A 26,959-nucleotide genomic window follows, 5' to 3' on the forward strand; every position below is an offset into this window, starting at 1 on the left:
ATCTGATGCTGTGTACATACCTTCACCCATTCAATCAGTACATATAATTTCCCAGGAATACTCAACAAACTTATACCTCTGTAATTTGAGCACTCACTTTTATCCCCTCTGCCTTTGTACGATGGCACTATGCAAGCATTCCGCCAATCCTCAGGCACCTCACCATGAATCATACATGCATTGAATAATCTTACCAACCAGTCAACAATACAGTCACCCCCTTTTTTAATAAATTCCACTGCAATACCATCCAAACCTGCTACCTTGCCGGCTTTCATCTTCTGCGAAGCTTTTACTATCTCTTCTCTGTTTACCAAATCATTCTCCCTAACCCTCTCACATTGCACACCACCTTGACCAAAACACCCTATATCTGCCACTCTATCATCAAACACATTCAACAAACCTTCAAAATACTCACTCCATCTCCTTCTCACATCACCACTACTTGTTATCACCTCCCCATTTGCGCCCTTCACTGAAGTTCCCATTTGCTCCCTTGTCTTACGCACTTTATTTACCTCCTTCCAGAACATCTTTTTATTCTCCCTAAAATTTAATGATACTCTGTCACCCCAACTCTCATTTGCCCTCTTTTTCACCTCTTGCACCTTTCTCTTGACCTCCTGCCTCTTTCTTTTATACATCTCCCACTCATTTGCATTTTTTCCCTGCAAAAATCATCCAAATGCCTCTCTATTGTCTTTCACTAATAATCTTCCTTCTTCATCCCACCACTCGCTACCCTTTCTAATCTGCCCACCTCCACACTTCTCAAACCAAAAGCATCTTTTGTGTAAGCCATCACTGTTTCCCTAAATACATCCCATTCCTCCCCCATTCCCCATATGTCCTTTGTTCTCACCTTTTTCCATTCTGTACTCAGTCTCTCTTGGTACTTCCTCGGACAAGTCTCCTTCCCAAGCTCACTTACTCTCACCACTCTCTTCACCCCAACATTCTCTACTCTTTTCTGAAAACCTCTACAAATCTTCACCTTCGCCTCCACAAGATAATGATCAGACATCCCTCCAGTTGCACCTCTCAGCACATTAACATCCAAAAGTCTCTCTTTCACGCGCCTATCAATTAACACGTAATCCAGTAACGCTGTCTGGCCATCTCTCCTACTTACGTATACTTATGTATATCTCTCTTTTTAAACCAGGTATTCCCAATCACCAGTCCTTTTTCAGCACATAAATCTACAAGCTCTTCACCATTTCCATTTACAACACTGAACACCCGCATGTACACCAATTATTCCCTCAACAGCCACATTACTCACCTTTGCATTCAAATCACCCATCACTATAACCGGGTCTTGTGCATCAAAACTACTAACACACTCACTCAGCGGCTCCCAAAACACTTGCCTCTCATGATCTTTCTTCTCATGCCCAGGTGCATATGCACCAATAATCACCCATCTCTCTCCATCCACTTTCAGTTTTACCCAAATCAATCTAGAGTTTAATTTCTTACACTCTGTCACATACTCCCACCACTCCTGTTTCAGGAGTAGTGCTACTCCTTCCCTTGATCTTGTCCTCTCACTAACTCCTGACTTTACTCCCAAGACATTCCCAAACCACTCTTCCCCATTACCCTTGAGCTTCGTTTCTCTCAGAGCCAAAACATCCAGGTTCCTTTCCTCAAACATACTGCCTATCTCTACTTTTTTCTCATCTTGGTTACATCCACACACATTTAGACACCCCAATCTGAGCCTTCGAGGAGGATTAGCACTCCCTGTATGACTCCTTCTTTTGTTTCCCCTTTTAGAAAGTTAAAATACAAGGAGGGGAGGGTTTCCAGCCCCCCGCTCCCGTCCCCTTTAGTTGCCTTCTACGACACGTGAGAAATGCGTGGGAAGCATTCTTTCTCCCCTATCCCCAGGGATATTTATGTATTTATTTATTTTTTATTTTGCTTTGTCGCTGTCTCCCGCATTAGCGAGGTAGCACAAGGAAAGACGAAAGAATGGCCCAACCCACCCACATGTATATACATACATGACCACACACGCAAATATACATACCTATACATCTCAGTGTATACATATATATACACACACAGACATATACATATATACACATGTACATGATTCATACTGTCTGCCTTTATTCATTCCCATCGCCACCCTGCCACACATGGAATAACAACCCCCTCCCCCTTCATGTGTGCGAGGTAGCGCTAGGAAAAGACAACAAAGGCCCCATTCGTTGACACTCAGTCTCTAGTTGTCATGTAATAATGCACTGAAACCACAGCTCCCTTTCCACATCCAGGCCCCACAGAGCTTTCCATGGTTTACCCCAGACGCTTCACATGCCTTGGTTCAATCCATTGACAGCATGTCGACCCCGGTATACTACATCATTCCAATCCACTCTATTCCTTGCACGCCTTTCACTCTCCTGCATGTTCAGGCCCCGATCAATCAAAATCTTTTTCACTCCATCTTTCCACCTCCAATTTGGTCTCCCACTTCTCCTCGTTCCCTCCACCTCTGACACATATATCCTCTTGGTCAATCTTTCCTCACTCATTCTCTCCATGTCACCAAACCATTTCAAAACATCTGCTCTCTCAACCAAACACTTTTTATTTCCACACATCTCTCTTACCCTTCATTACTTACTCGATCAAAACACCTCACACCACATATTGTCCTCAAACATCTCATTTCCAGCACATCCATCCTCCTGCGCATCACTCTATCCATAGCCCACGCCTCGCAACCATACAACATTGTTGGAACCACTATTCCTTCAAACATACCCATTTTTTTTCCCCGAGATAATGTTCTAGACTTCCAAACATTCTTCACGGCTCCCAGAATTTTCGCCCCCTCCGCCACCCTATGATTCACTTCCGCTACCATGGTTCCGTCCGCTGCCAGATCCACTCCCAGATATCTAAAACACTTTACTTCCTCCAGTTTTTCTCCATTCAAACTTACCTCCCAATTGATTTGAACCTCAACCCTACTGTACCTAATAACCTTGCTCTTATTCATATTTACTCTTAACTTTCTTCTTTCACACACTTTACCAAACTCAGTCACCAGCTTCTGCAGTTTCTCACATGAATTAGCCACCAGCACTGTATCATCAGCGAACAACAACTGACTCACTTCCCAAGCTCTCATCCACAACAGACTGCATACTTGCCCCTCTTTCCAAAACTCTTGCATTCACCTTCCCAACAACCCCATCCATAAACAAATTAAACAACCATGGAGACATCACACACCGCTGCCGCAAACTTACATGCACTGAGAAACAATCACTTTCCTCTCTTCCTACACGTACACATGCCTTACATCCTCGATAAAAACTTTTCACTGCTTCTAACAACTTGCCTCCCACACCATATATTCTTAATACCTTCCACAGAGCATCTCTATCCACTCTATCATATGCCTTCTCCAGATCCATAAATGCTACATACAAATCCATTTGCTTTTCTAAGTATTTCTCACATACATTCTTCTAAGCAAACACCTGATCCACACATCCTCTACCACTTCTGAAACCACACTGCTCTTCCCCAATCTGATGCTCTGTACGTGCCTTCACCCTCTCAATCAATACCCTCCCATATAATTTACCAGGAATACTCAACAAACTTATACCTCTGTAATTTGAGCACTCACTCTTATCTCCTTTGCCTTTGTACAATGGCACTATGCACGCATTCCGCCAATCCTCAGGCACCTCACCATGAGTCATACATACATTAAATAACCTTACCAACAAGTCAATAATACAGTCACCCCCTTTTTTAATAAATTCCACTGCAATACCATTCAAACCTGCTGCCTTGCCGGCTTTCATCTTCCACAAAGCTTTTACTACCTCTTCCGTGTTTACCAAATCATTTTCCCTAACCCTCTCACTTTGCACACCACCTCGACCAAAACACCCTATATCTGCCACTCTATCATCAAACACATTCAACAAACCTTCAAAATACTCACTCCATCTCCTTCTCACATCACCACTACTTGTTATCACCTCCCCATTTGCGCCCTTCACTAAAGTTCCCATTTGCTCCCTTGTCTTACGCACTTTATTTACCTCCTTCCAGAACATCTTTTTATTCTCCCTAGAATTTAATGATACTCTCTCACCCCAACCCTCATTTGCCCTCTTTTTCACCTCTTGCACCTTTCTCTTGACCTCCTGTCTCTTTCTTTTGTACATCTCCCACTCAATTGCATTTTTTCCCTGCAAAAATCGTCCAAATGCCTCTATCTTCTCTTTCACTAATAATCTTACTTCTTCATCCCACCACTCACTACCCTTTCTAATCAATCCACCTCCCACTCTTTTCATGCCACAAGCATCTTTTGCGCAATCCATCACTGATTCCCTAAATACATCCCATTCCTCCCCCACTCCCCTTACTTCCATTGTTCTCACCTTTTTCCATTCTGTACTCAGTCTCTCCTGGTACTTCCTCACACAAGTCTCCTTCCCAAGCTCACTTCCTCTCACCACCCTCTTCACCCCAACATTCACTCTTCTTTTCTGAAAACCCATACAAATCTTCACCTTAGCCTCCATAAGATAATGATCAGACATCCCTCCAGTTGCACCTCTCAGCACATTAACATCCAAAAGTCTCTCTTTCGCGCGCCTGTCAATTAACACGTAATCCAATAACGCTCTCTGGCCATCTCTCCTACTTACATACGTATACTTATGTAAATGTGAATAAGAGCAAGGTTATTAGGTACAGTAGGGTTGAGGGTCAAGTCAATTGGGAGGAAAGTTTGAATGGAGAAAAACTGGAGGTAGTAAAGTGTTTTAGATATCTGGGAGTGGATCTGGCAGCAGATGGAACCATGGAAGCAGAAGTGGATCATAGGGTGGGGGAGGGGGCGAAAATCCTGGGAGCCTTGAAGAATGTGTGGAAGTCGAGAACATTATCTCGGAAAGCAAAAATGGGTATGTTTGAAGGAATAGTGGTTCCAACAATGTTGTATGGTTGCGAGGCGTGGGCTATGGATAGAGTTGTGCGCAGGAGGGTGGATGTGCTGGAAATGAGATGTTTGAGGACAATGTGTGGTGTGAGGTGGTTTGATCGAGTAAGTAACATAAGGGTAAGAGAGATGTGTGGAAATAAAAAGAGTGTGGTTGAGAGAGCAGAAGAGGGTGTTTTGAAATGGTTTGGGCACATGGAGAGAATGAGTGAGGAAAGATTGACCAAGAGGATATATGTGTCGGAGGTGGAGGGAACGAGGAGAAGTGGGAGACCAAATTGGAGGTGGAAAGATGGAGTGAAAAAGATTTTGTGTGATCAGGGCCTGAACATGCAGGAGGGTGAAAGGAGGGCAAGGAATAGAGTGAATTGGATCGATGTGGTATACTGGGGTTGACATGCTGTCAGTGGATTGAATCAGGGCATGTGAAGCGTCTGGGGTAAACCATGGAAAGCTGTGCAGGTATGTATATTTGCGTGTGTGGATGTGTATGTATATACATGTGTATGGGGGTGGGTTGGGCCATTTCTTTCGTCTGTTTCCTTGCGCTACCTCGCAAACGCGGGAGACAGCGGCAAAAAAAAAAACTATATATATATATATATATATATATATATATATATATATATATATTATCCCTGGGGATAGGGGAGAAAGAATACTTCCCACGTATTCCCTGCGTGTCGTAGAAGGCGACTAAATGGGAAGGGAGCGGGTGGCTGGAAATCCTCCCCTCTCGTTTTTTTTTTTTTTTAATTTTCCAAAAGAGGGAACAGAGAAGGGGGCCAGGTGAGGATTTTCCGTCTAAGGCCCAGTCCTCTGTTCTTAACGCTACCTCGCAAACGCGGGAAACGGCGAATCGTATGAAAAAAAAAAAAAAAAAAAAATATATATATATATATATATATATATATTCTTCTTTCTTTTAAACTATTTGCCATTTCCCGCGTTAGCGAGGTAGCGTGAAGAACAGAGGACTGGGCTTTTTTTGGAATATCCTCACCTGGCCCCCTCTGTTCCTTCTTTTGGAAAATTAAAAAAAAAAAAAAATAAACGAGAGGGGAGGATTTCCAGCCCCCCGCTCCCTCCCATTTTAGTCGCCTTCTACGACACGCAGGGTATACGTGGGAAGTATTCTTAATCCCCTATCCCCAGGGATATATATATATATATATATATATATATATATATATATATATTTTTTTTTTTTTTTTCTTTTATTCATACTATTCGCCATTTCCCACGTTAGCAAGGTAGCGTTAAGAACAGAGGACTGGACCTTTGAGGGAATATCCTCACCTGGCCCCCTTCTCTGTTCCTTCTTTTGGAAAATAAAAAAAAAACTGAGAGGGGAGGATTTCCAGCCCCCCGCTCCCATATATATATATATATATATATATATAAAATGGGAAACAGAAGAAGGAGTCACGCGGGGAGTGCTCATCCTCCTCGAAGGCTCAGAGTGGGGTGCCTAAATGTGTGTGGATGTAACCAAGACGTGAAAAAAGGAGAGATAGGTAGTATGTTTGAGGAAAGGAACCTGGATGTTTTGGCTCTGAGTGAAACGAAGCTCAAGGGTAAAGGGGAAGAGTGGTTTGGGAATGTCTGGGGAGTAAAGTCAGGGGTTAGTGAGAGGACAAGAGCAAGGGAAGGAGTAGCAATACTCCTGAAACAGGAGTTGTGGGAGTATGTGATAGAATGTAAGAAAGTAAATTCTCGATTAATATGGGTAAAACTGAAAGTTGATGGAGAGAGGTGGGTGATTATTGGTGCATATGCACCTGGGCATGAGAAGAAAGATCATGAGAGGCAAGTGTTTTGGGAGCAGCTGAATGAGTGTGTTAGTGGTTTTGATGCACGAGACCGGGTTATAGTGATGGGTGATTTGAATGCAAAGGTGAGTAATGTGGCAGTTGAGGGAATAATTGGTATACATGGGGTGTTCAGTGTTGTAAATGGAAATGGTGAAGAGCTTGTAGATTTATGTGCTGAAAAAGGACTGATGATTGGGAATACCTGGTTTAAAAAGCGAGATATACATAAGTATACTTATGTAAGTAGGAGAGATGGCCAGAGAGCGTTATTGGATTACGTGTTAATTGACAGGCGTGCGAAAGAGAGACTTTTGGATGTTAATGTGCTGAGAGGTGCAACTGGAGGGATGTCTGATCATTATCTTGTGGAGGCAAAGGTGAAGATTTGTATGGGTTTTCAGAAAAGAAGAGTGAATGTTGGGGTGAAGAGGGTGGTGAGAGTAAGTGAGCTTGGGAAGGAGACCTGTGTGAGGAAGTACCAGGAGAGACTGAGTACAGAATGGAAAAAGGTGAGAACAATGGAAGTAAGGGGAGTGGGGGAGGAATGGGATGTATTTAGGGAATCAGTGATGGATTGCGCAAAAGATGCTTGTGGCATGAGAAGAGTGGGAGATGGGTTGATTAGAAAGGGTAGTGAGTGGTGGGATGAAGAAGTAAGAGTATTAGTGAAAGAGAAGAGAGAGGCATTTGGACGATTTTTGCAGGGAAAAAATGCAATTGAGTGGGAGATGTATAAAAGAAAGAGACAGGAGGTCAAGAGGTGTAAAAAAGGGCAAATGAGAGTTGGGGTGAGAGAGTATCATTAAATTTTAGGGAGAATAAAAAGATGTTCTGGAAGGAGGTAAATAAAGTGCGTAAGACAAGGGAGCAAATGGGAACTTCAGTGAAGGGTGCAAATGGGGAGGTGATAACAAGTAGTGGTGATGTGAGAAGGAGATGGAGTGAGTATTTTGAAGGTTTGTTGAATGTGTTTGATGATAGAGTGGCAGATATAGGATGTTTTGGTCGAGGTGGTGTGCAAAGTGAGAGGGTTGGGGAAAATGATTTGGTAAACAGAGAAGAGGTAGTGAAAGCTTTGCGGAAGATGAAAGCCGGCAAGGCAGCAGGTTTGGATGGTATTGCAGTGGAATTTATTAAAAAAGGGGGTGACTGTATTGTTGACTGGTTGGTAAGGTTATTTAATGTATGTATGACTCATGGTGAGGTGCCTGAGGATTGGCGGAATGCGTGCATAGTGCCATTGTACAAAGGCAAAGGGGATAAGAGTGAGTGCTCAAATTACAGAGGTATAAGTTTGTTGAGTATTCCTGGTAAAGTATATGGGAGGGTATTGATTGAGAGGGTGAAGGCATGTACAGAGCATCAGATTGGGGAAGTGCAGTGTGGTTTCAGAAGTGGTAGAGGATGTGTGGATCAGGTGTTTGCTTTGAAGAATGTATGTGAGAAATACTTAGAAAAGCAAATGGATTTGTATGTAGCATTTATGGATCTGGAGAAGGCATATGATAGAGTTGATAGAGATGCTCTGTGGAAGGTATTAAGAATATATGGTGTGGGAGGAAAGTTGTTAGAAGCAGTGAAAAGTTACTATCGAGGATGTAAGGCATGTGTACGTGTAGGAAGAGAGGAAAGTGATTGGTTCTCAGTGAATGTAGGTTTGCGGCAGGGGTGTGTGATGTCTCCATGGTTGTTTAATTTGTTTATGGATGGGGTTGTTAGGGAGGTAAATGCAAGAGTTTTGGAAAGAGGGGCAAGTATGAAGTCTGTTGGGGATGAGAGAGCTTGGGAAGTGAGTCAGTTGTTGTTCGCTGATGATACAGCACTGGTGGCTGATTCATGTGAGAAACTGCAGAAGCTGGTGACTGAGTTTGGTAAAGTGTGTGGAAGAAGAAAGTTAAGAGTAAATGTGAATAAGAGCAAGGTTATTAGGCACAGTAGAGTTGAGGGTCAAGTCAATTGGGAGGTAAGTTTGAATGGAGAAAAACTGGAGGAAGTGAAGTGTTTTAGATATCTGGGAGTGGATCTGGCAGCGGATGGAACCATGGAAGCGGAAGTGGATCATAGGGTGGGGGAGGGGGCGAAAATTCTGGGGGCCTTGAAGAATGTGTGGAAGTCGAGAACATTATCTCGGAAAGCAAAAATGGGTATGTTTGAAGGAATAGTGGTTCCAACAATGTTGTATGGTTGCGAGGCGTGGGCTATGGATAGAGTAGTGCGCAGGAGGATGGATGTGCTAGAAATGAGATGTTTGAGGAGAATGTGTGGTGTGAGGTGGTTTGATCGAGTGAGTAACGTAAGGGTAAGAGAGATGTGTGGAAATAAAAAGAGCGTGGTTGAGAGAGCAGAAGAGGGTGTTTTGAAGTGGTTTGGGCACATGGAGAGAATGAGTGAGGAAAGATTGACCAAGAGGATATATGTGTCGGAGGTGGAGGGAACGAGGAGAAGAGGGAGACCAAATTGGAGGTGGAAAGATGGAGTGAAAAAGATTTTGTGTGATCGGGGCCTGAACATGCAGGAGGGTGAAAGGAGGGCAAGGAATAGAGTGAATTGGAGCGATGTGGTATACCGGGGTTGACGTGCTGTCAGTGGATTGAATCAAGGCATGTGAAGCGGCTGGGGTAAACCATGGAAAGCTGTGTAGGTGTATATATTTGCGTGTGTGGACGTATGTATATACATGTGTATGGGGGTGGGTTGGGCCATTTCTTTCGTCTGTTTCCTTGCGCTACCTCGCAAACGTGGGAGACAGCGACAAAGTATAATATATATATATATATATATATATATATATATATATATATATATATATATATATATATATGTATGTATGTATGTATGTATGTGAAGCGTCTGGGGTGAACCATGGAAAGTTCTGTGGGGCCTGGATGTGGAAAGGGACCTTTGGTTTTGGGCATTATTGCATGACAGCTAGAGACTGAGTATGAACGGATGGGGCCTTTGTTATCTTTTCCTAGCGCTACTTCGCACACATGAGGGGGGAGGGGGATGTTATTCCATGTGTGGCGAGGTGGCGATGGGAATAAATAAAGGCAGATAGTATGAATTATGTACATGTGTATATATGTATATGTTTGTGTGTGTGTATATATATGTGTACACTGAGATGTATAGGTATGTATATTTGCGTATGTGAACATGTATGCATATACATGTGTATGGGGGTGGGTTGGGCCATTTCTTTCATCTGTTTCCTTGCGCTACCTCGCAAACGCGGGAGACAGCGACAAAGCAAAATAAATAAATAAATAAATATGTATGTATATTTTTATTTTATTTTTTACACTTTGTCGCTGTCTCCCGTGTTAGCGAGGTAGCGCAAGGAAGCAGATGAAAGAATGGCCCAAGCCACCTACATACTCGTGTATATACATAGACGTCCACACATGCAAATATACATACCTATACATTTCAACGTTTACATGTGTATACATGCACAGACATATACGTATATTCACACGTATATAATTCATATTTGCTGCCTTTATTCATTCCCATTGCCACCCCACCACACATGAAATGACAACCCCCTCTCCCCGCACGCGCATGAGGTAGCACTGTGAAAAGACAACAAAGGCCACATTTGTTCATATTCAGTCTCTATCCATCATGTATAATGCACTGAAGCCACAGCTCCCATTCCACATCCAGGCCCCACGAAAATTTCCTTTGTTTACCCGAGATGCTTCACATGCCCTGGTTCAATCCATTGACTGCACGTCGACCCCGGTATACCACATTGTCCCAATTGACTCTTTTCCTTGCATGTCTTTCACCCTTCTGCATGTTAAGGCCCTGATTGCTCAAAATCTTTTTCACTCTGTCCTTCCACCTCCAGTTTGGTCTCCCACTTCTCGTTCCCTCCACTTCTAACACATTTATCCTCTTTGTCAATCTTTCTTCACTCATTCTCTCCATGTGACCAAACTATTTCAATACACCCTCTTCTGCTCTCTGAACCACACTGTTTTTATTACTACACATCTCTCTTACCCTTTCGTTACTTACTCGATCAAACCACCTCACACCACATATTGTCCTCAGACATCTCATTTCCAACACACACACACACACACACATATATATATATATATATATATATATAGAGAGAGAGAGAGAGAGAGAGAGAGAGAGAGAGAGAGAGAGAGAGAGAGAGAGATCAAAATCAGCTGGATAGAAAGAACCTAAGAGGATGCTTCTTGAGCAAAACTTATAGAGGGTGATACAAAGAAGAATAGAACAGTGTCATGACTTTGCTAGATGCCTTGAAGTATGATGAGTACAGCTGGAAGGTCATTGGAGACTTCAAAATGATGGGATTCCTGATGGGTCTCTTAGGCAGTTTTACCAAGTTTCCATGCTATCTTTGCCTTTGGGACAGCAGGGACACTGCCACACTACCAAAGGCGAGACTGGCCACAGTGGACTGAATTCTATGTAGGGATGAATAATGTCAAGTGGGAGCCACTGGTGGACCCCCAGAAGGTGATGATGCCTCCACTGCACATGAAAATAGGCCTTATGAAACAGTTTGTCACAGCTCCACTCTGCAGCCTACAAGTACCTTCTTGACTTCTTCCCTAAGCTATCAGAGGCAAAGGTCAAAGCTGGTGTCTTTGTTGGACCACAGATAAAGATCCTGGAATACAAGGAATTCACTTAGAAGCTTACTAGGATTGAGAAAGCAGCTTGGTACAGCTTTGTTACAGTGGTTCTGGTCTTCCTGTGCATCACAAGGCCAAAAACTATGTGAAGCTGGTTGAGACTATGGGAACTTCAGCAAAATAGGCTGCAGGATGTCCCTCAAAGTCCATGTCCTTGATACTTATCTTGATAAATTCAAGAACATGGGAGCATGTTCAGAGGTACAAGGAGAGCACTTCCACCAGGATATACTGGACTTTGAATGCCACTACCAAGGAACATAAAATGAGAATGTGATGGGAGATTATATTTGGGTTCTGTTGTGAAAGTGATTTACAGTATAATTGTATATCTGGAAAACTACTTACTTCTAAATGTTTTGTGACCACTTTCATTTAACATTAGTGTAAATACATGTTAATTTTGATTCATATGTTGTTTTTCTTACTTTTTGTCAATGAAAATGTGCAAATTCTCCTGTTGTCCAATTGGAAATAGGTAGATTTCAAAATATCAGTGTGTTGGTCACAAAAGCAAAGTTTGAAGGAATAATATCCTTTTTCTCTACTTTTTATTCATAAGCAATTCAGAAATGACACTTTCCACCCAGAAACAAAAATTATGTAAGTGTCAAGCAGGGGAAAACAATTGTAATGGGGGGAGGCTGCAATGGTTCCTTATAAGCTGTGCCAGTGCAGCAAGAAAAAATCAAGTTATGTCTGCAAGAATTCAGTGGAGTATACCAGAAAGTTATAATTGAAATTAAAATAGATTAGAGTTCAGTCAGATTATAGGAAAGATTTCTCAGTATACCAGTGCACCAGGTGAAATCAGAAACATGCATGGAACTATTAAAACATTCAAGAGAAAATTTGACACACAGTTAAAGTATTTCAGGTGAACCTAGTATCAATTATTTCAAAATGTATCCTAGTGTGTGTGCTATGCCATTTTGGCCAGAATTTAATGGTGTGCATGTTGGAGATACCTCCTGTTCTGCTGCAGTGTATTAGTCATATTCTTTTTTGTTAAAGGTTCTGTATATTATTGTTAATATGTATTAAGATATATTTGTTTAATTTGTTTATGGATGGGGTTGTTAGCGAGATGAATGCAAGAGTTTTGGAAAGAGGGGCAAGTATGCAGTCTGTTGTGGATATTTGTTTAATTTGTTTATGGATGGGGTTGTTAGGAAGATGAATGCAAGAGTTTTGGAAAGAGGGGCAAGTATGCAGTCTGTTGTGGATGAGAGAGCTTGGGAAGTGAGTCAATTGTTGTTCACTGATGATACAGTGCTGGTAGCTGGTTTGGGTGAGAAACTGCAGAAGCTGGTGACTGAGTTTGGTAAAGTGTGTGAAAGAAGAAAGCTGAGAGTAAATGTGAATAAGAGCAAGGTTATTAGGTACAGTAGGGTTAAGGGACAAGTCAATTGGGAGGTAAGTTTGAATGGAGAACAACTTGAGGAAGTGAAGTGTTTTAGATGTCTGGGAGTGGATTTGGCAGTGAATAGAACCATGGAAGTGGAAGTGAATCATAGGGTGGGGGAGGGGGTGAAAATTCTTGGAGTATTGAAAAATGTGTAGAAGTCAAGAACGTTATCTTGGAAAGCAAAAATGGGTATGTTTGAAGGAATAGTGGTTCCAACAGTGTTATATGGTTGCAAGGTGTGGGCTATAGATGGAGTTGTGCGGAGGAGGGTGGATGTGCTGGAAATGAGATGTTTGAGGACAATATGTGGTGTGAGGTGGTTTGATCGAGTAAGTAATGAAAGGGTAAGAGAAATGTGTGGTAACAAAAAGAGTGTGGATGAGAGAGCAGAAGAGGGTGTTTTGAAATGGTTTGGTCACATGGAGAGCATGAGTGAGGAAAGATTGACAAAGAGGATATATATGTGTCAGAGGCGGAGGGAACGAGAAGTTGGAGACCAAATTGGAGGTGGAAAGATGGAGTGAAAAAGATTTTGAGTGATCGGGGCCTGAACATGCAGGAGGGTGAAAGGCATGCAGGGAATAGAGTGAATTGGAACGATGTGGTATACCAGGGTCAACATGCTGTCAATGGATTGAACCAGGGCATGTGAAGCGTCTGGGGTAAACTATGGAAAGTATTGTGGGGCCTGGATGTGGAAAGGGAGCTGTGGTTTCGGTGCATTATACATGACAGCTAGAGACTGAGTGTGAACGGATGTGGCCTTTGTTTTTTCCTAGTGCTACCTTGCACACATGTGAGGGGAGGGGGTTTTCATTTCATGTGTGGTGGGGTGGTGACGGGAATGAATAAGGGCAGACAGTATGAATTATGTACATGTGTATATTTATGTATATGTCTGTGTGTATATATATATATGTATACATTGAAATGTATAGGTATATATATGTGCGTGTGGACGTGTATGTATATACATGTGTATGTGGGTGGGTTGGGCCATTCTTTCGTCTGTTTCCTTGCACTAGCCTGCTAATGCGGGAGACAGCGACAAAAGTATAATATATCATATAATATATATATTTCTTTCAGAAATGGAAGGTTGGTCTCGTGAAAAACTACTTGAAGAACTCCAGAAAAAGGAAAATGAGAATCAGCACTTAAAACTAAAGCTCCAAAAATATCAGAGTGAGAACCTGGAGGCATATCAAGCCACTCTTGTAAAGGACCTTGCAAGCCATGAGATTTTACCCAAGAGAGAGATTCCTCTTAGTCATGCAGAAGTAGCTAGATATTCTCGTCAGCTGATTCTTCCTGAGTTTGGACCTCATGGGCAAAGGAAACTTGCAACAGCTTCTGTTTTAATTGTTGGCTGTGGTGGTTTAGGTTGCCCTGCTGCAATTTATCTAGCAGCTGCTGGGGTTGGACGCCTGGGTCTGATTGACTATGATGTTGTAGAACTAAGTAACCTTCATAGACAAATTTTGCATACTGAAGAAAAAGTTGGAATATCTAAGGCTGTATCTGTAGCCTGTTCTGTGAAGGCATTAAATAGAAGTGTGAAGTTATTCCTTATGAAATAGCTCTCAAAAGTGATGAAGCTTTACAAGTAATTGATAAGTATGATATTGTTTTGGATTGTACAGACAATGTTGCCACTCGTTACTTACTTAATGATGCTTGTGTGTTGACAAACAGACCTTTAGTGTCTGGATCAGCACTGCGATTCGAGGGTCAGTTGACTGTTTATCATTATGAAGGCGGGCCATGCTTCCGGTGTATACATCCTAAACCTCCTCCACCAGAAACTGTGACCAATTGCTCAGATGGAGGTGTTTTAGGGGTTGTGCCTGGTTTAATTGGTTGCTTGCAAGCTCTGGAAGCCATCAAAATAGCTAGTGGTTTAGGATCTCCCCTATCACAGAAACTTTTGCTTTTTGAAGCCTTGCATGGAACATTTCGGACTGTCAGACTTAGGGGAAGTAGGAATTTGTGTGAGGTTTGTGGAGAAACACCGAGCATGACGAAACTAGTAGACTATGAGCAGTTTTGTGGAGCAGCAGCTACTGACAAAGAAAAAAGCATGAAAATTCTTGAAACAAACAAGAGGGTGACAGTTGAAGAATACAAAGCAGTAGTAGATGCAAAGTTTCCTCATGTATTAATAGATGTGCGCCTCCCTGTGGAGTTAGAGATATGTGCAATTCCAAACTGTGTAAACATTCCATTGAAGCAACTAAGTAAGGCAGAAAGTATTGCTACCATCAAAGAGAAACTAGTGAGATCAGGGGCAAGGAGTATATATTGCATTTGTCGCCGTGGAAATGATTCTCAGCTAGCAGTTCATCAGCTAGAATCAGCACTCAGTCAGCATGAATGCCAGATTAAAGATATTATTGGGGGCTTGACAGCCTGGGCACATGAAATAGACCTAACATTCCCTGTATATTAGTATTTTACCAGAAACCATAAGGGTATTGACAGTTTAGCTCACAAAAATGAATACTTTTCAAGTCTTGTGATGTTACAGGTATAGTTTGGACATTTAAGATTGACACTTCTTTTCCAGATTTGTTATAAAAGAGTCTGGGCACACAAAATAGACTATTTCATTATCAGATTGAGTAAAAACAGCAAAAAGTTTCAGAAAACAGTAAAATGAAAGAGGATAAGGACCTGGAAAGAAAGCTGAGTAGTAAAATGAATGGTTATAAGATATTGAAATAGATAGATTATATGACTATCATTTTCAAAGCCTTATAATAATGCTGGAAATAGATTGAATACTTCATGGGGGTAATTGAATGTTACAAATGTTGAGAGGAATCATTATGGACTCTGTGAGGTTATAGGAATTAAACAAGTAGATGATAATTAAGGTGGTGTGGTAAGATGCCAGAAGAGGACCAGATAAATGCAAAGACAGGCTTCTGAAGGAGGGGTTGTAAGACTTGCACAGATGTTTTCATGCATAATATGTGAACTTGGAATAGTGGTAAGAAGGTGGGTAAATATGATAATACAGGCACTGTAATACCTTTCTACAATGGTAAGTGAAATGAATGTAAAGATTATTGAACATAGGAGGGAGATAAGGTGTATGGCAAAGTAGTGATTGATAATTAACCATTCCCTATGTTATATTGAGAGATTAATTGATGGATGCATGTATGTAGTTATGATCTTATATTTACCTCAAGAATGAAATTGGAAAGAAAACTTAAGAAATGAAAGAGTTAGAATGCAACACATATGAAACTGAAAAAAAGGCAAGGGTTTACTTCAGACAGTAAGATATACATTTGAATGAGTAGAAGAATACAGAGTAGTCTAAGGTTGACATTACATGAGATGGATGTATTTCCCTGCCCCAGAGCCCCTTTTTATTGAGGTCCAAAATATACAAGGGTTAGTGGTCATCAGATGGGTAAAATATGAATATATAAGTTTGGCAGAATTGGCTAGATTGCATAGATCAGCCTCTAATGTGTATGGGAATAAAATGTGTGTGGAAAAAGAACAGTTGGGAGAGTCCAGGCTGTGGAGATGGAATTGATAGAATGTGGAATGAAGGTATTTGGTAGGGTGTGTAATGATGTTAGACTAGGGGATGAAGTAGTGAAAGGTGCAGCTTGAAGTGATAAATGGGAAGGCTGAAGACAGTTTAGAGATGTGGAAAGGGGGGTTTTCTTGAAAGTGTGTCCAAGAAAGTGTGTTTAAGATAGGTAGAATAGGAGGAGTAAGAATGGGAATAAGATGGAGGGACAGATAAAGGCTCAGAATGGTTTGGATGGTGAAGTGTTTGGAGTTGTGCTAGGATCAGGCCACATAGTTGAGATTCCATAGCTGCTGGACAGTGGGATTTTGTAAACTGAAGATGGAGTGAGAAAGAAATATAAGTATTAATGATTCAAATGCTGCTGGGAATTGATATCACAAACTAGACTGTTTCATTAATAATGAATTCGTAGTTCATAGAAATATTTTGATTACTACACTGTTAGGTAAGAAAAGAAGTGAATTTCCATTACTCTGATTTTTCAAAGTATTTCTCAGGTCAGTGTTTCATTAGTGTTAGATGCATAGTTAGGACTTTCATGAATTTTGTAGACGGAAATAACTTCATGACTTAATGAGAGCTTGTTATAACTTAGTAAATTCTGGGATACAAAAGTTGTATAGTACTTGTAGTCTAAATCACTTATTTTCACCACGTCCATGTACTGTATGCCGTTTTGAAGGTAATTTTGAAAATTTATATAGATTTGCTAGAATTTGTTTTATTTTTTGCCAGTTATATATAAATCTTTGTCCTGTTCATTAAGAATTAATATTTTAATATTTTTAGTGGAGAACATTTGTATTTAAATTATTTTTTTTTTTATTATACTTTGTCGCTGTCTCCCACATTAGCGAGGAAGCGCAAGGAAACAGATGAAAGAATGGCCCAACCCACCCACAAACTTATACGTCTCTAAATTGAACACTCACCTTTATCCCCTTTGCCTTTGTACAATGGCACTATGCATGCATTCCACCAACCTTCAGGCACTTCACCATGAGCCATACATACATTAAATATCCTTACCAACCAGTCAACAACACAGTCACCCCTTATGTAAATAAATTCCACTGCAACACCATCGAAACCTGCCACCTTGCCAGCTTTCACCTTCTGCAAAGCTTTTGCTACCTCTTTGTTTACCAAATCATTCTCCCTAACCCTCTCACTTCGCACACCACCTCGACCAAAACAACCTATATTTGCCACTCTATCATCTAACACATTCAACAAACCTTCAAAGTACTCACTCCATCTCCTTCTCACATCACCACTACTTGTTATTACCTCCCCATTAGCCCCCTTTACTGAAGTTCCCATTTGCTCCCTTGTCTTACGCACTTTATTTACCTCCTTCCAAAACATCTGTTTATTTTCCCTAAAATTTAATGATACTCTCTCGCCCCAACTCTCATTTGCCCTCTTTTTCACCTCTTGCACCTTCCTCTTGACCTCCTGCCTCTTTCTTTTATACATCTCCCATTCATTTGCATTATTTCCCTGCAAAAATCGTCCAAATGCCTCTCTCTTCTCTTTCACTGATAATCTTACTTCATCATCTCACCACTCACTACCCTTTCTAATCAACCCACTTCCCACGCTTCTCATGCCACAAGCATCTTTTGTGCAAGCCATCACTGCTTCCCTAAATACATCCCATTCCTCCCCCACTTCCTTTACGTCCTTTGCTCTCGCCTTTTTCCATTCTGTACTCAGTCTCTCCTGCTACTTTCTCACACAAGTCTCCTTTCCAGGCTCACTTACTCTCACCAATCTCTTCATCCCAACATTTTCTCTTCTTTTCTGAAAACCTCTACAAATCTTCACCTTTGCCTCCACAAGATGATGATCAGACATTCCTCCAGTTGCACCTCTCAGCACATTAACATCCAGAAGTCTCTTTCACGCACCTATCAATTAACATGTAATCCAATAACGCTCTCAGGCCATCTATCCTACTTACATATGTATACTTATGTAAATCTCTTTTTAAACCAGGTATTCCCAATCACCAGTTCTTTTTCAGCACACAAATCTACAAGCTCTTCACCATTTCCATTTACAACACTGAACACCCTTTGTACATCAATTATTCCCTCAACTGCCACATTACTCACCTTTGCATTCAAATCACCCATCACTATAACCCGGTCTCATGCATCAAAACTGCTACCACACTCACTCAGCTGCTCCCAAAACACTTGCCTCTCATGATCTTTCTTCTCATGCCCAGGTGCATAGGCACCAATAATCACCCATCTCTCTCCATCCCATTTCAGTTTTACCCATGTCAGTCTAAAGTATACTTTCTTACACCCTATCACATACCCACACAACTCCTGTTTCAGGAGTGGTGCTTCTCCTTCCTTTGCTCTTGTCCTCTCACCAGCCCCAGACTTTACTCCCAAAACATTCCCAAACCACTCTTCCCCTTTACCTTTGAGCTTCATTTCACTCAGAGCCAAAAGATCCAGGTTCCTTTCCTCAAGCATACTGCCTATCCTTTTTTCTCATCCTGGTTACATCCACACACATTTAGACACCCCAATTTGAGCCTTCAAGGAGGATGAGCACTCCCCGCATGGTTCCTTCTGCTGTTTCCCCTTTTAGAAAGTTGAAATACAAGGATACTTATATTGTATTTGAATTGATTACGCATATTCTTTAATCATTGTGAACTCTGTTGTTATTTGGTTATCTCAGCAAAATGAAATACAGGTAAGAAAATTAGGTTTTCTAGTCAAGTTTTTTTTGTAAGGCAGTAAAGATTTTGAGGTATGTCACAATTTAACTGTAACAGTGCTGGGATCACTTAATTGTACAATACAGATAAGAGCTGATAGCAAGTTTATTTTGCATCTTTGATTACATAACACTTATTGTTTCATCATTACATCTACAACTTATTAGTGGTCAGTTTTCCTCATCTAGTATTGGTACATGTAACTTTTATAGATAGGTACATGTAACTTTTATAGATGTACTAAATGCAAAATCTAAAAATGTATTTAAAATGTTACAGTTTGCTGGATTTATAAGATTGAACTTATTCAAAGCTTAGATACTTATAAAGTAAAAGTTTGATGATGTTCTAATTGTAATTTGTTAAATGGTCTGTCACTGTGGTGTACATTCGTAAATACTGTATGTATAGTAATAATTTTATAAAGTTGCATAAATAAAGAATAGAAATATCTGGTCTTTGACAACAAAAATAATATTAAGGCTTGTTTTCCACGTATGAGCTTTCCTAACATGTTCCAGATGATATTGTGGGACAAGTCTAGGTGCCCTTATTGTGGTATGCTGGATCCTTTACTTCTTTAAGCCCCCACTAATTTCATATTTGAAAATATTCTTTAGTTACAGTAGGACACTGGTAATAGCTTAATGTCTCCATTTTGCATTCTTGATGCATTACTGTATTAGTTTGTGCATGCTGCATGATTTGTTGGAATTCTGATCATCCCTGAAAATTTTCGTATAATTAACTTGCTTGCAAACTGCTTCCACATGTTTATGCCATCTGGTTTCTTACAGTAATATCACCTTTTGGGAGCAACTAAGTGAGTGTGTTAGCAGTTTTGATGCATGAGACCAGGTTATAGTGATGGATGATTTGAATGCAAAGGTGAGTAATGTGGAAGTTGAGGGAATAATTAGTGGACATGGGGTGTTAAGTGTTGTAAATGGAAATGGTGAAGAGCTCGTAGATTTGTGTGCTGAAAAAGGACTGGTGATTGGGAATACCTGGTTTAAAAATGTACATAAGTATACATATGTAAGTAGGAGAGATGGCCAGAAAGCGTTATTGGATTACGTGTTAATGGATAGGCACATGAAAGAGAGACTTTTGGATGTTAATATAGAATGACTAAATTTTTTTATTTATTATACTTTTTCACTGTCTCCTCCTTTAGTGAGGTAGCACAAAGAAACAGACAAAAGAATGGCCCAACCCACCCCTCATACACATGTATATACATAAACGCCCACACACGCACATATACATACCTATACATTTCAACATATACATACATTTACATACACAGACATATACATATATACACATGTACTTAATTCATACTTGCTACCTTCATCCATTCCCGCCGCCACCCCGCCACACATGAAATGACATCCCCCCTCCCCCTGCATGCGTGCGAGGTAGCGCTAGGAGAGGACAACAAAGGCCACATTTATCCACACTCAGACTCTAGCTGTCATGTGTAATGCATCAAAACCACAGCTCCCTTTCCACATCCAGGCCCTACAAAACTTTCCATGGTTTCCCCCAGATGTTTCACATGCCCTGGTTCAATCCATTGACAGCATGTTGAACCCGGTATACCACATCGTTCCAGTTCACTCTATTTCTTGCACGCCTTTCACCCTCCTGTATGTTCAGGCCCCGATCGCTCAAAATCTTTTTCACTCCATCCTTCCACCTCCAATTTGGTCTCCCACTTCTCCTCATTCCCTCCACCTCTGACACATATATCCTCATTGTCAGTCTTTCTTCACTCATTCTCTCCATGTGACCAAACCTTTTCAATACACCCTCTTCTGCTCTCAACCACTCTTTTTATTACTACACACCTCTCTTACCCTTTCATAACTCACTTGATCGAACCACCTTGCACCACATATTGTCCTCAAACATCTCTTTTCCAACACATCCACCCCTCCTCCGCACAACCCTATCTATCGCCCATGCCTCACAACCATATAACATTGGTGGAACCACTATCCCTTCAAACATACCCATTTTTGCTTTCTGAGATACTGTTCTTGCCTTCCACACATTCTTCAACACTCCCAGAACCTTCGCCCCCTCCCCCACTCTGTGACTCACGTCTGCTTCCATGGTTCCATCCACTGCCAAATCCACTCCCAGATATCTAAAACACAGCACTTCCTCATTTTTCTCCACTCAAACTTACCTCCCAATTTACTTGTCCCTCAACCCTACTGAACCTAATAACCTTGCTCTTATTCGCATTTACTCTCGGCTTTCTTCTTTCACACACTTTACCAAAGTCAGTCACCAACTTATGATTCAGTTTCTCACCTGACTCAGCCACCAGCACTATATCATCAGCAAACAACAACTGACTCACTTCCCAAGCCCTGTCATCTGCAACAGACTGCATACTTGCCCCTCCCTCCAAAACTCTTGCATTCACCTCCCTAACAACCCCATCCATAAACAAACTAAACAACCAATGGCACCATGCACCCCTGCCACAAACCAAAATTCACTGAGAACCAATCACTTTCCTCTCTTCCTACTCATACACATGCCTTATATCCTCAATAAAAGCTTTTCACTGCTTCTAGCAACTTACCTCCCACACCACATACTATTAATACTTTCCACAGAGAATCTCTATCAGCTCTATCATATGCCTTCTCCAGATCCATAAATGCTACATACAAATCCATCTGCTTTTCTAAGTATTTCTCGCATATTTTCTTCAAAGCAAACACCTGATCCACACATCCTCTATCACTTCTGAAACCACACTGCTCCTCCCCAATCTGATGCTGTGTACATGCCTTCACCCTTTCAATCAATACCCTCCCATATAATTTCCCAGGAATACTCAACAAACTTATACCTTTGTATTGATAGCACAGTCACCCCCTTTATTAATAAAATCCACAGCAGTACCATCCAAACCCTCCGCCTTGCCGGCTTTCATCTTCCGCAAAGCTTTCACCACCTTTTCTCTGTTTACCAAATCATTCTCCTTGACCCTCTCACTTCACACACCACCTCGACCAAAACACCCAATATCTCCCACTCTATCATCAAACGTTTTCAACAAACCTTCAAAATACTCTTTCTATCTCCCTCTCACTTCACCACTGCTTGTTATTACCTCCCCATTTGCCCACTTCACTGATGTTTCCATTCAACAAACCTCCAAAATACTCACTCCATCTCCCTCTCACTTCACCACTACTTGTTATTACCTCCCCATTTGCCCCTCCACTGATGTTCCCATTTGTTCTCATGTCTTATGCACTTTATTTATTCTTCCTAAAATTTGATGATACTCTCTCACCCCAAATCTTATTTGCCCTCTTTTTCACCTTTTGCACCTTTCTCTTGACCTCTTTTATACATCTCCCAGTCATTTGCACTATTTCCCTGCACAAATCAACCAAATGCCTCTCTGTTCTCTTTCACTAACAACCTTACTTCTTCATCCCACCTTCTCATGCCACAGGCATCCTTTGCACATGCCATCACTGCTTCCCTAAAAATATCCCATTCCTCCCCCACTCCCCTTATGTCATTTGCTCTCACCTTTTTCCATTCTGCACTCAATCTCTCCTGGTACTTTCTCGCACGAATCTCCTTTCCAAGCTCACTTACTCTCACCATTCTCTTCACCTCAACATTCTCTCTTCCTTTCTGAAAACCACTACAGATCTTCACCTTCGCCTCCACAAGAGAATGATCAGACATCCCTCCAGTTACTCCTCTCAGCACATTAACATCCAAAAGTCTCTCTTTCATGCGCCTATCAATTAACACATGATCCAATAATGCTCTTTGGCCATCTCTCCTACTTACATACTTATACTTATGTATATCTCGCTTTTTAAACTAGGTATTCCCAATCACCAGTCTTTTTTCAGCACACAAATCTATAAGCTCTTCACCATTTCCATTTACAACACTGAACACCCCATGTACACAAATTATACTCTCAACTGCCACATTACTCGCCTTTGCATTCAAATCACCCATCACCATAACCTGAAACGAAGCTCAAGGGTAAAGGGGAAGAGTGGTTTGGGAATGTCTTGGAAGTAAAGTCAGGGGATGGTGAGAGGATAAGAGCAAAGGAAGGAGTAGCACTACTCCTGAAGCAGGAGTTGTAGGAGTATGTGATAGAGTGTAAGAAAGTAAACCTATATTACTATGAGACTATTTTTTTTTTTGGAATTCTTATGTGTAATGTGCATCAAGTCTGCTCCCAGAACACTTGCCTCTCATGATCTTTCTTTTCATTACTAGGTGCATAGGCACCAATAATCACCCATCTCTCTCCATCTACTTTCAGAAAGAATACTTCCCACACATTCCCTGTGTGTTGTAGAAGGCGACTAAAGGGGACGGGAGCGGGGGGCTAGAAACCCTCCCCTCGTATTTTAACTTTCTAAAAGGGGAAACTGAAGGAGTCATGCAGGGATTGCTCATCCTCCACGAAGGCTCGGATTGTGGTGTCTAAATGTGTGTGGATGTAACCAAGATGAGAAAAAAGGAGAGATAGGAAGTATGTTTGGGGAAAGGAACCTGGATGTTCTGGCTCTGAGTAAAGTGAAGCTCAAAGGTAAAGGGGAAGAGTAGTTTGGGAATATCTTGGAAGTAAAGTCAGGGGTTGTGGGAGTATGTGATAGAGTGTAAGAAAGTAAACCTATATTACTATGAGACTAATTTTTCTTTTTGTAATTCTTATGTGTAATGTGCCTAGCATTAGGTTAACTTGCCATAGATTCTCCTATCACATGATTGAACAAAGAATGTTCTTTCTAAAGTTGAACCCAATCCCTCAAACTTATCTTGGAAGTGTGTAGAGCACTTGGCAGCTTTTAACCTGATCATTCCTAATACTTTCTGAAGAGTTAGTTGCCCCATTTGCAAAAAAAAAAAAAAATCCTGAAGATTATTTTCCCATGCAGAATATCTGAATTATATTGAAGAAATGTAGGTAGTAGTTGGTAGGCAGCCACCAACCCAGGAAGTATATTACTGATACTACCCGCCTTGGTATCAGGAGGGTCAATGACAGGTGCATAGTGAGCCAGCACTTCAATGATTGTTAAGTTGCACTCCTTTGACCCAAGTAGTTCTTCTCACTGCTTCACCTACACATGGACTGTTGGCATTGTGTCCACAAGTCTGCAATCCCTCCTTGTCACATGTAGCACATGACAGCTAACACAACTCATTCTCCCTAACTGTACCATTTTGCCTGGGAGCAATAGATAAAGCAGTAGATAGAAACATTAGTTATTAAGTTTCAGCACCTCAAGGAAATACCCTACTTTTACTGGAGTAACAAAGTCTCTCCCTGCCTTCTCGTGGTGGCCTCGTTATTACACCTCTTAGGGGTGGAATTAAAGGGGGTTGGCATTGCCCAATTACATCAGGGCAGTAATTTTAGATGGGGATAAACACCTGAGGTGTGCCATCACTCTTACTTTTTTTGACAATTTTGAAGCCTCGCTGCCTCTGGGAACACCGAGCTGGAGTTGCCCTCTGCCAATGACCTGTCAAGGGTGAGGCACAAAAGGCTAAGAAGCAGCACTGGACTCTACCAGTTATTCCAAGGGTTAGAAGAGACTAATGATTGAGGGTGATGGTGCTGAATGTGAATTGGATGACTGGCGAGAATAAAAGAAGGGAGATTGTGGAGAGGTTTAAAAGTTGTAGCATAGATGTGCTAGGGATTGGAAAAGCCATATCCTTGGGCAGGGTGTGTGGTGAAAATGGAAATCATGAATGCAAGTTATAGGAGGGCATGTTAGATGTGGTATGGACAGGAATGAGTGAAAATTATCAGGGAAGAGGAAAACAAGGATGTGCAATTCTATCACCAAGATTATGGGAGGGATGAAATGGATCAAGATTAGTGTGGGTGAAAAGAAAGATTGGGATTGTGAAGTATGTGCATGGGTATGTGTACGTGCTCCTGAGAATACGAAGACTGTACGAGGTAAGGATAAAATGAAGATTTTCTGGAGAAATTTGAATGACTGTATAAATGGTTTTGAGAATGAAAGAAACATGTTGGGCGATATAAAAGCGGAAGTGGGACATGATGGAATTGAGATTTGTAAATGGGGAGTGCTTGGAGTAAATGAGAATGGAAGCTATCTTGTGGATGTTTGTGCTGAGAGGGGGTTTACTCCTTGCAAACACCTTTCAGCACAAGGTGATCCACAGATGTACATGAACGAGGAATGATGGAAGAGAAGAGCAAAAGGCTTTGACTGACTATGTGGCAATGGATGAAAGATTGAGCATGGCTGTGCTGGATGCTAGAGTCATGAGAGGATTCTTTGGAGACTCAAACCATTTCGCAGTTCTTGTGGGGATGAGGATCAGGGTGAAGTGGAGGTATGGTGTAAGGAAGAATGGAGAGGTAAAAGGGTTAGCAAGTGAGAAGATGAATCAGGAAAAATGCTTGGAAGAGTATGAAAGGAAGGTAATGAAGGCTTAGCTAGATGGAAATGCAGTGAATGTAGGAATGCAGTCACGTGTGAATGAAGTGTTTAAATGTTTAGAGAAATACTAGTAAAGGTTATAGAATCATTAGGGATACAAGGTAGTGAGATACTGGAATAAAAAGGTCAATGCATGGTGGACAGAAGAGATTAGAAATGCTGTGGAAGAGAAGAAAAAGGCATATGGTAGATTACTCCACAGGAATGTACCAGTGGAAGTTTAACAAAGGAGGACAGAAGAATATAAAGTATGTAAGCGGAATGTTAAGAAGCCGATAGAGGAAAGCAAAGAAAGAGTAGATGAAGATTTTGGAAGAAAAAGAGGATAGCAAAGAAAAAGTAGATGAAGATTTTGGAAGAAAGTTAAGTGAAAAGTTTTGGAATAATGAGAAACTATGCTGGAAGGAGGTGAAAAAGGAAAGGTGGATGTAACAGTGGAAGTGTTGATGAGAAGGAAGGGGAGTTGCTAAATCAAAAGGAGGAAGTGAAAGGAAGATGAAAAGAGTATTTTAAGGAACTAATAAATGTGGAAGGAAGAGAATACATGTGCAGGGGCCTACAGCAAAAAGGGAGGTGAGAAGAGCAGTGACGAGGCTTAATGAAAAAAAAACATCTAGAGTGGATGGGATTACAGTTGAAATGCTGAGGTATGGAGGAGAAAGTGTGATAGAAAGGATGTATCTTATTTGTGAGAAGAGCAATAATGAAGCTAACATGGAAAAAAAACATCTAGAGTGAATGGGATTACAGTTGAAATGCTGAAGTATGGAGGAGAAAGTGTGATAGAGGGGATGCATCTTATTTGTAATTTAGCATGGAAACAGAAGGTCGTACCTGAGGAATGGGTGAAAAGTACTCTTTCCTTTATTCAAAGGGAAAAGTGTTTAGGATGTATGTAGGAATTATAGGGGAATAAGTCTATTAAGTATACCAGGAAAAGTGTATGCAAGAATATTAACTAACAGATTGATGGAAAGGTAGGGGATGTGTGGATCAAATTTTTGTGGTAAAGATGACCGTGGAAAAGATATAGCAAAAGGTAAGAAGTTGTATGCAGCTTTTATGGGTCTGGAGAAAGTGTATGACAGTTGAGTGGAATGCTTTGTGGGATATGTTAAGAATATATGGTACAGGGGGACAATTGTTAAATTGTTTAAAGCCGTCTATAGAGGAGCAAATGCATGTGTAGGAGTGGATGGAGAGCTGAGTGAAAATTTTGGGATGCATGTAGGTGTGACGCAGGGCTGTGTGATGTCACCA

General features: G+C 41.2%; 1 protein-coding gene across 1 annotated transcript in view; it reads left to right on the plus strand.

Moving 5' to 3' along the window:
- The window catches only part of Uba4 (Ubiquitin-like activating enzyme 4), a 32,998-nt gene extending 13,348 nt beyond the window's left edge, over positions 1 to 19,650 (plus strand). Inside the window, 2 exon segments of the mRNA XM_071665666.1 lie at positions 13,987 to 14,445; positions 14,448 to 19,650. Coding sequence (XP_071521767.1) covers positions 13,987 to 14,445; positions 14,448 to 15,346 — 1,358 coding nt within the window. The 3' untranslated portion in view covers positions 15,347 to 19,650.
- The last annotated feature ends 7,309 nt before the right edge of the window (positions 19,651 to 26,959 follow it).

The sequence above is a fragment of the Panulirus ornatus genome, chromosome 10 (assembly GCF_036320965.1).
Source record: "Panulirus ornatus isolate Po-2019 chromosome 10, ASM3632096v1, whole genome shotgun sequence".
Classification (NCBI taxonomy): Eukaryota; Metazoa; Arthropoda; class Malacostraca; order Decapoda; family Palinuridae; genus Panulirus; species Panulirus ornatus.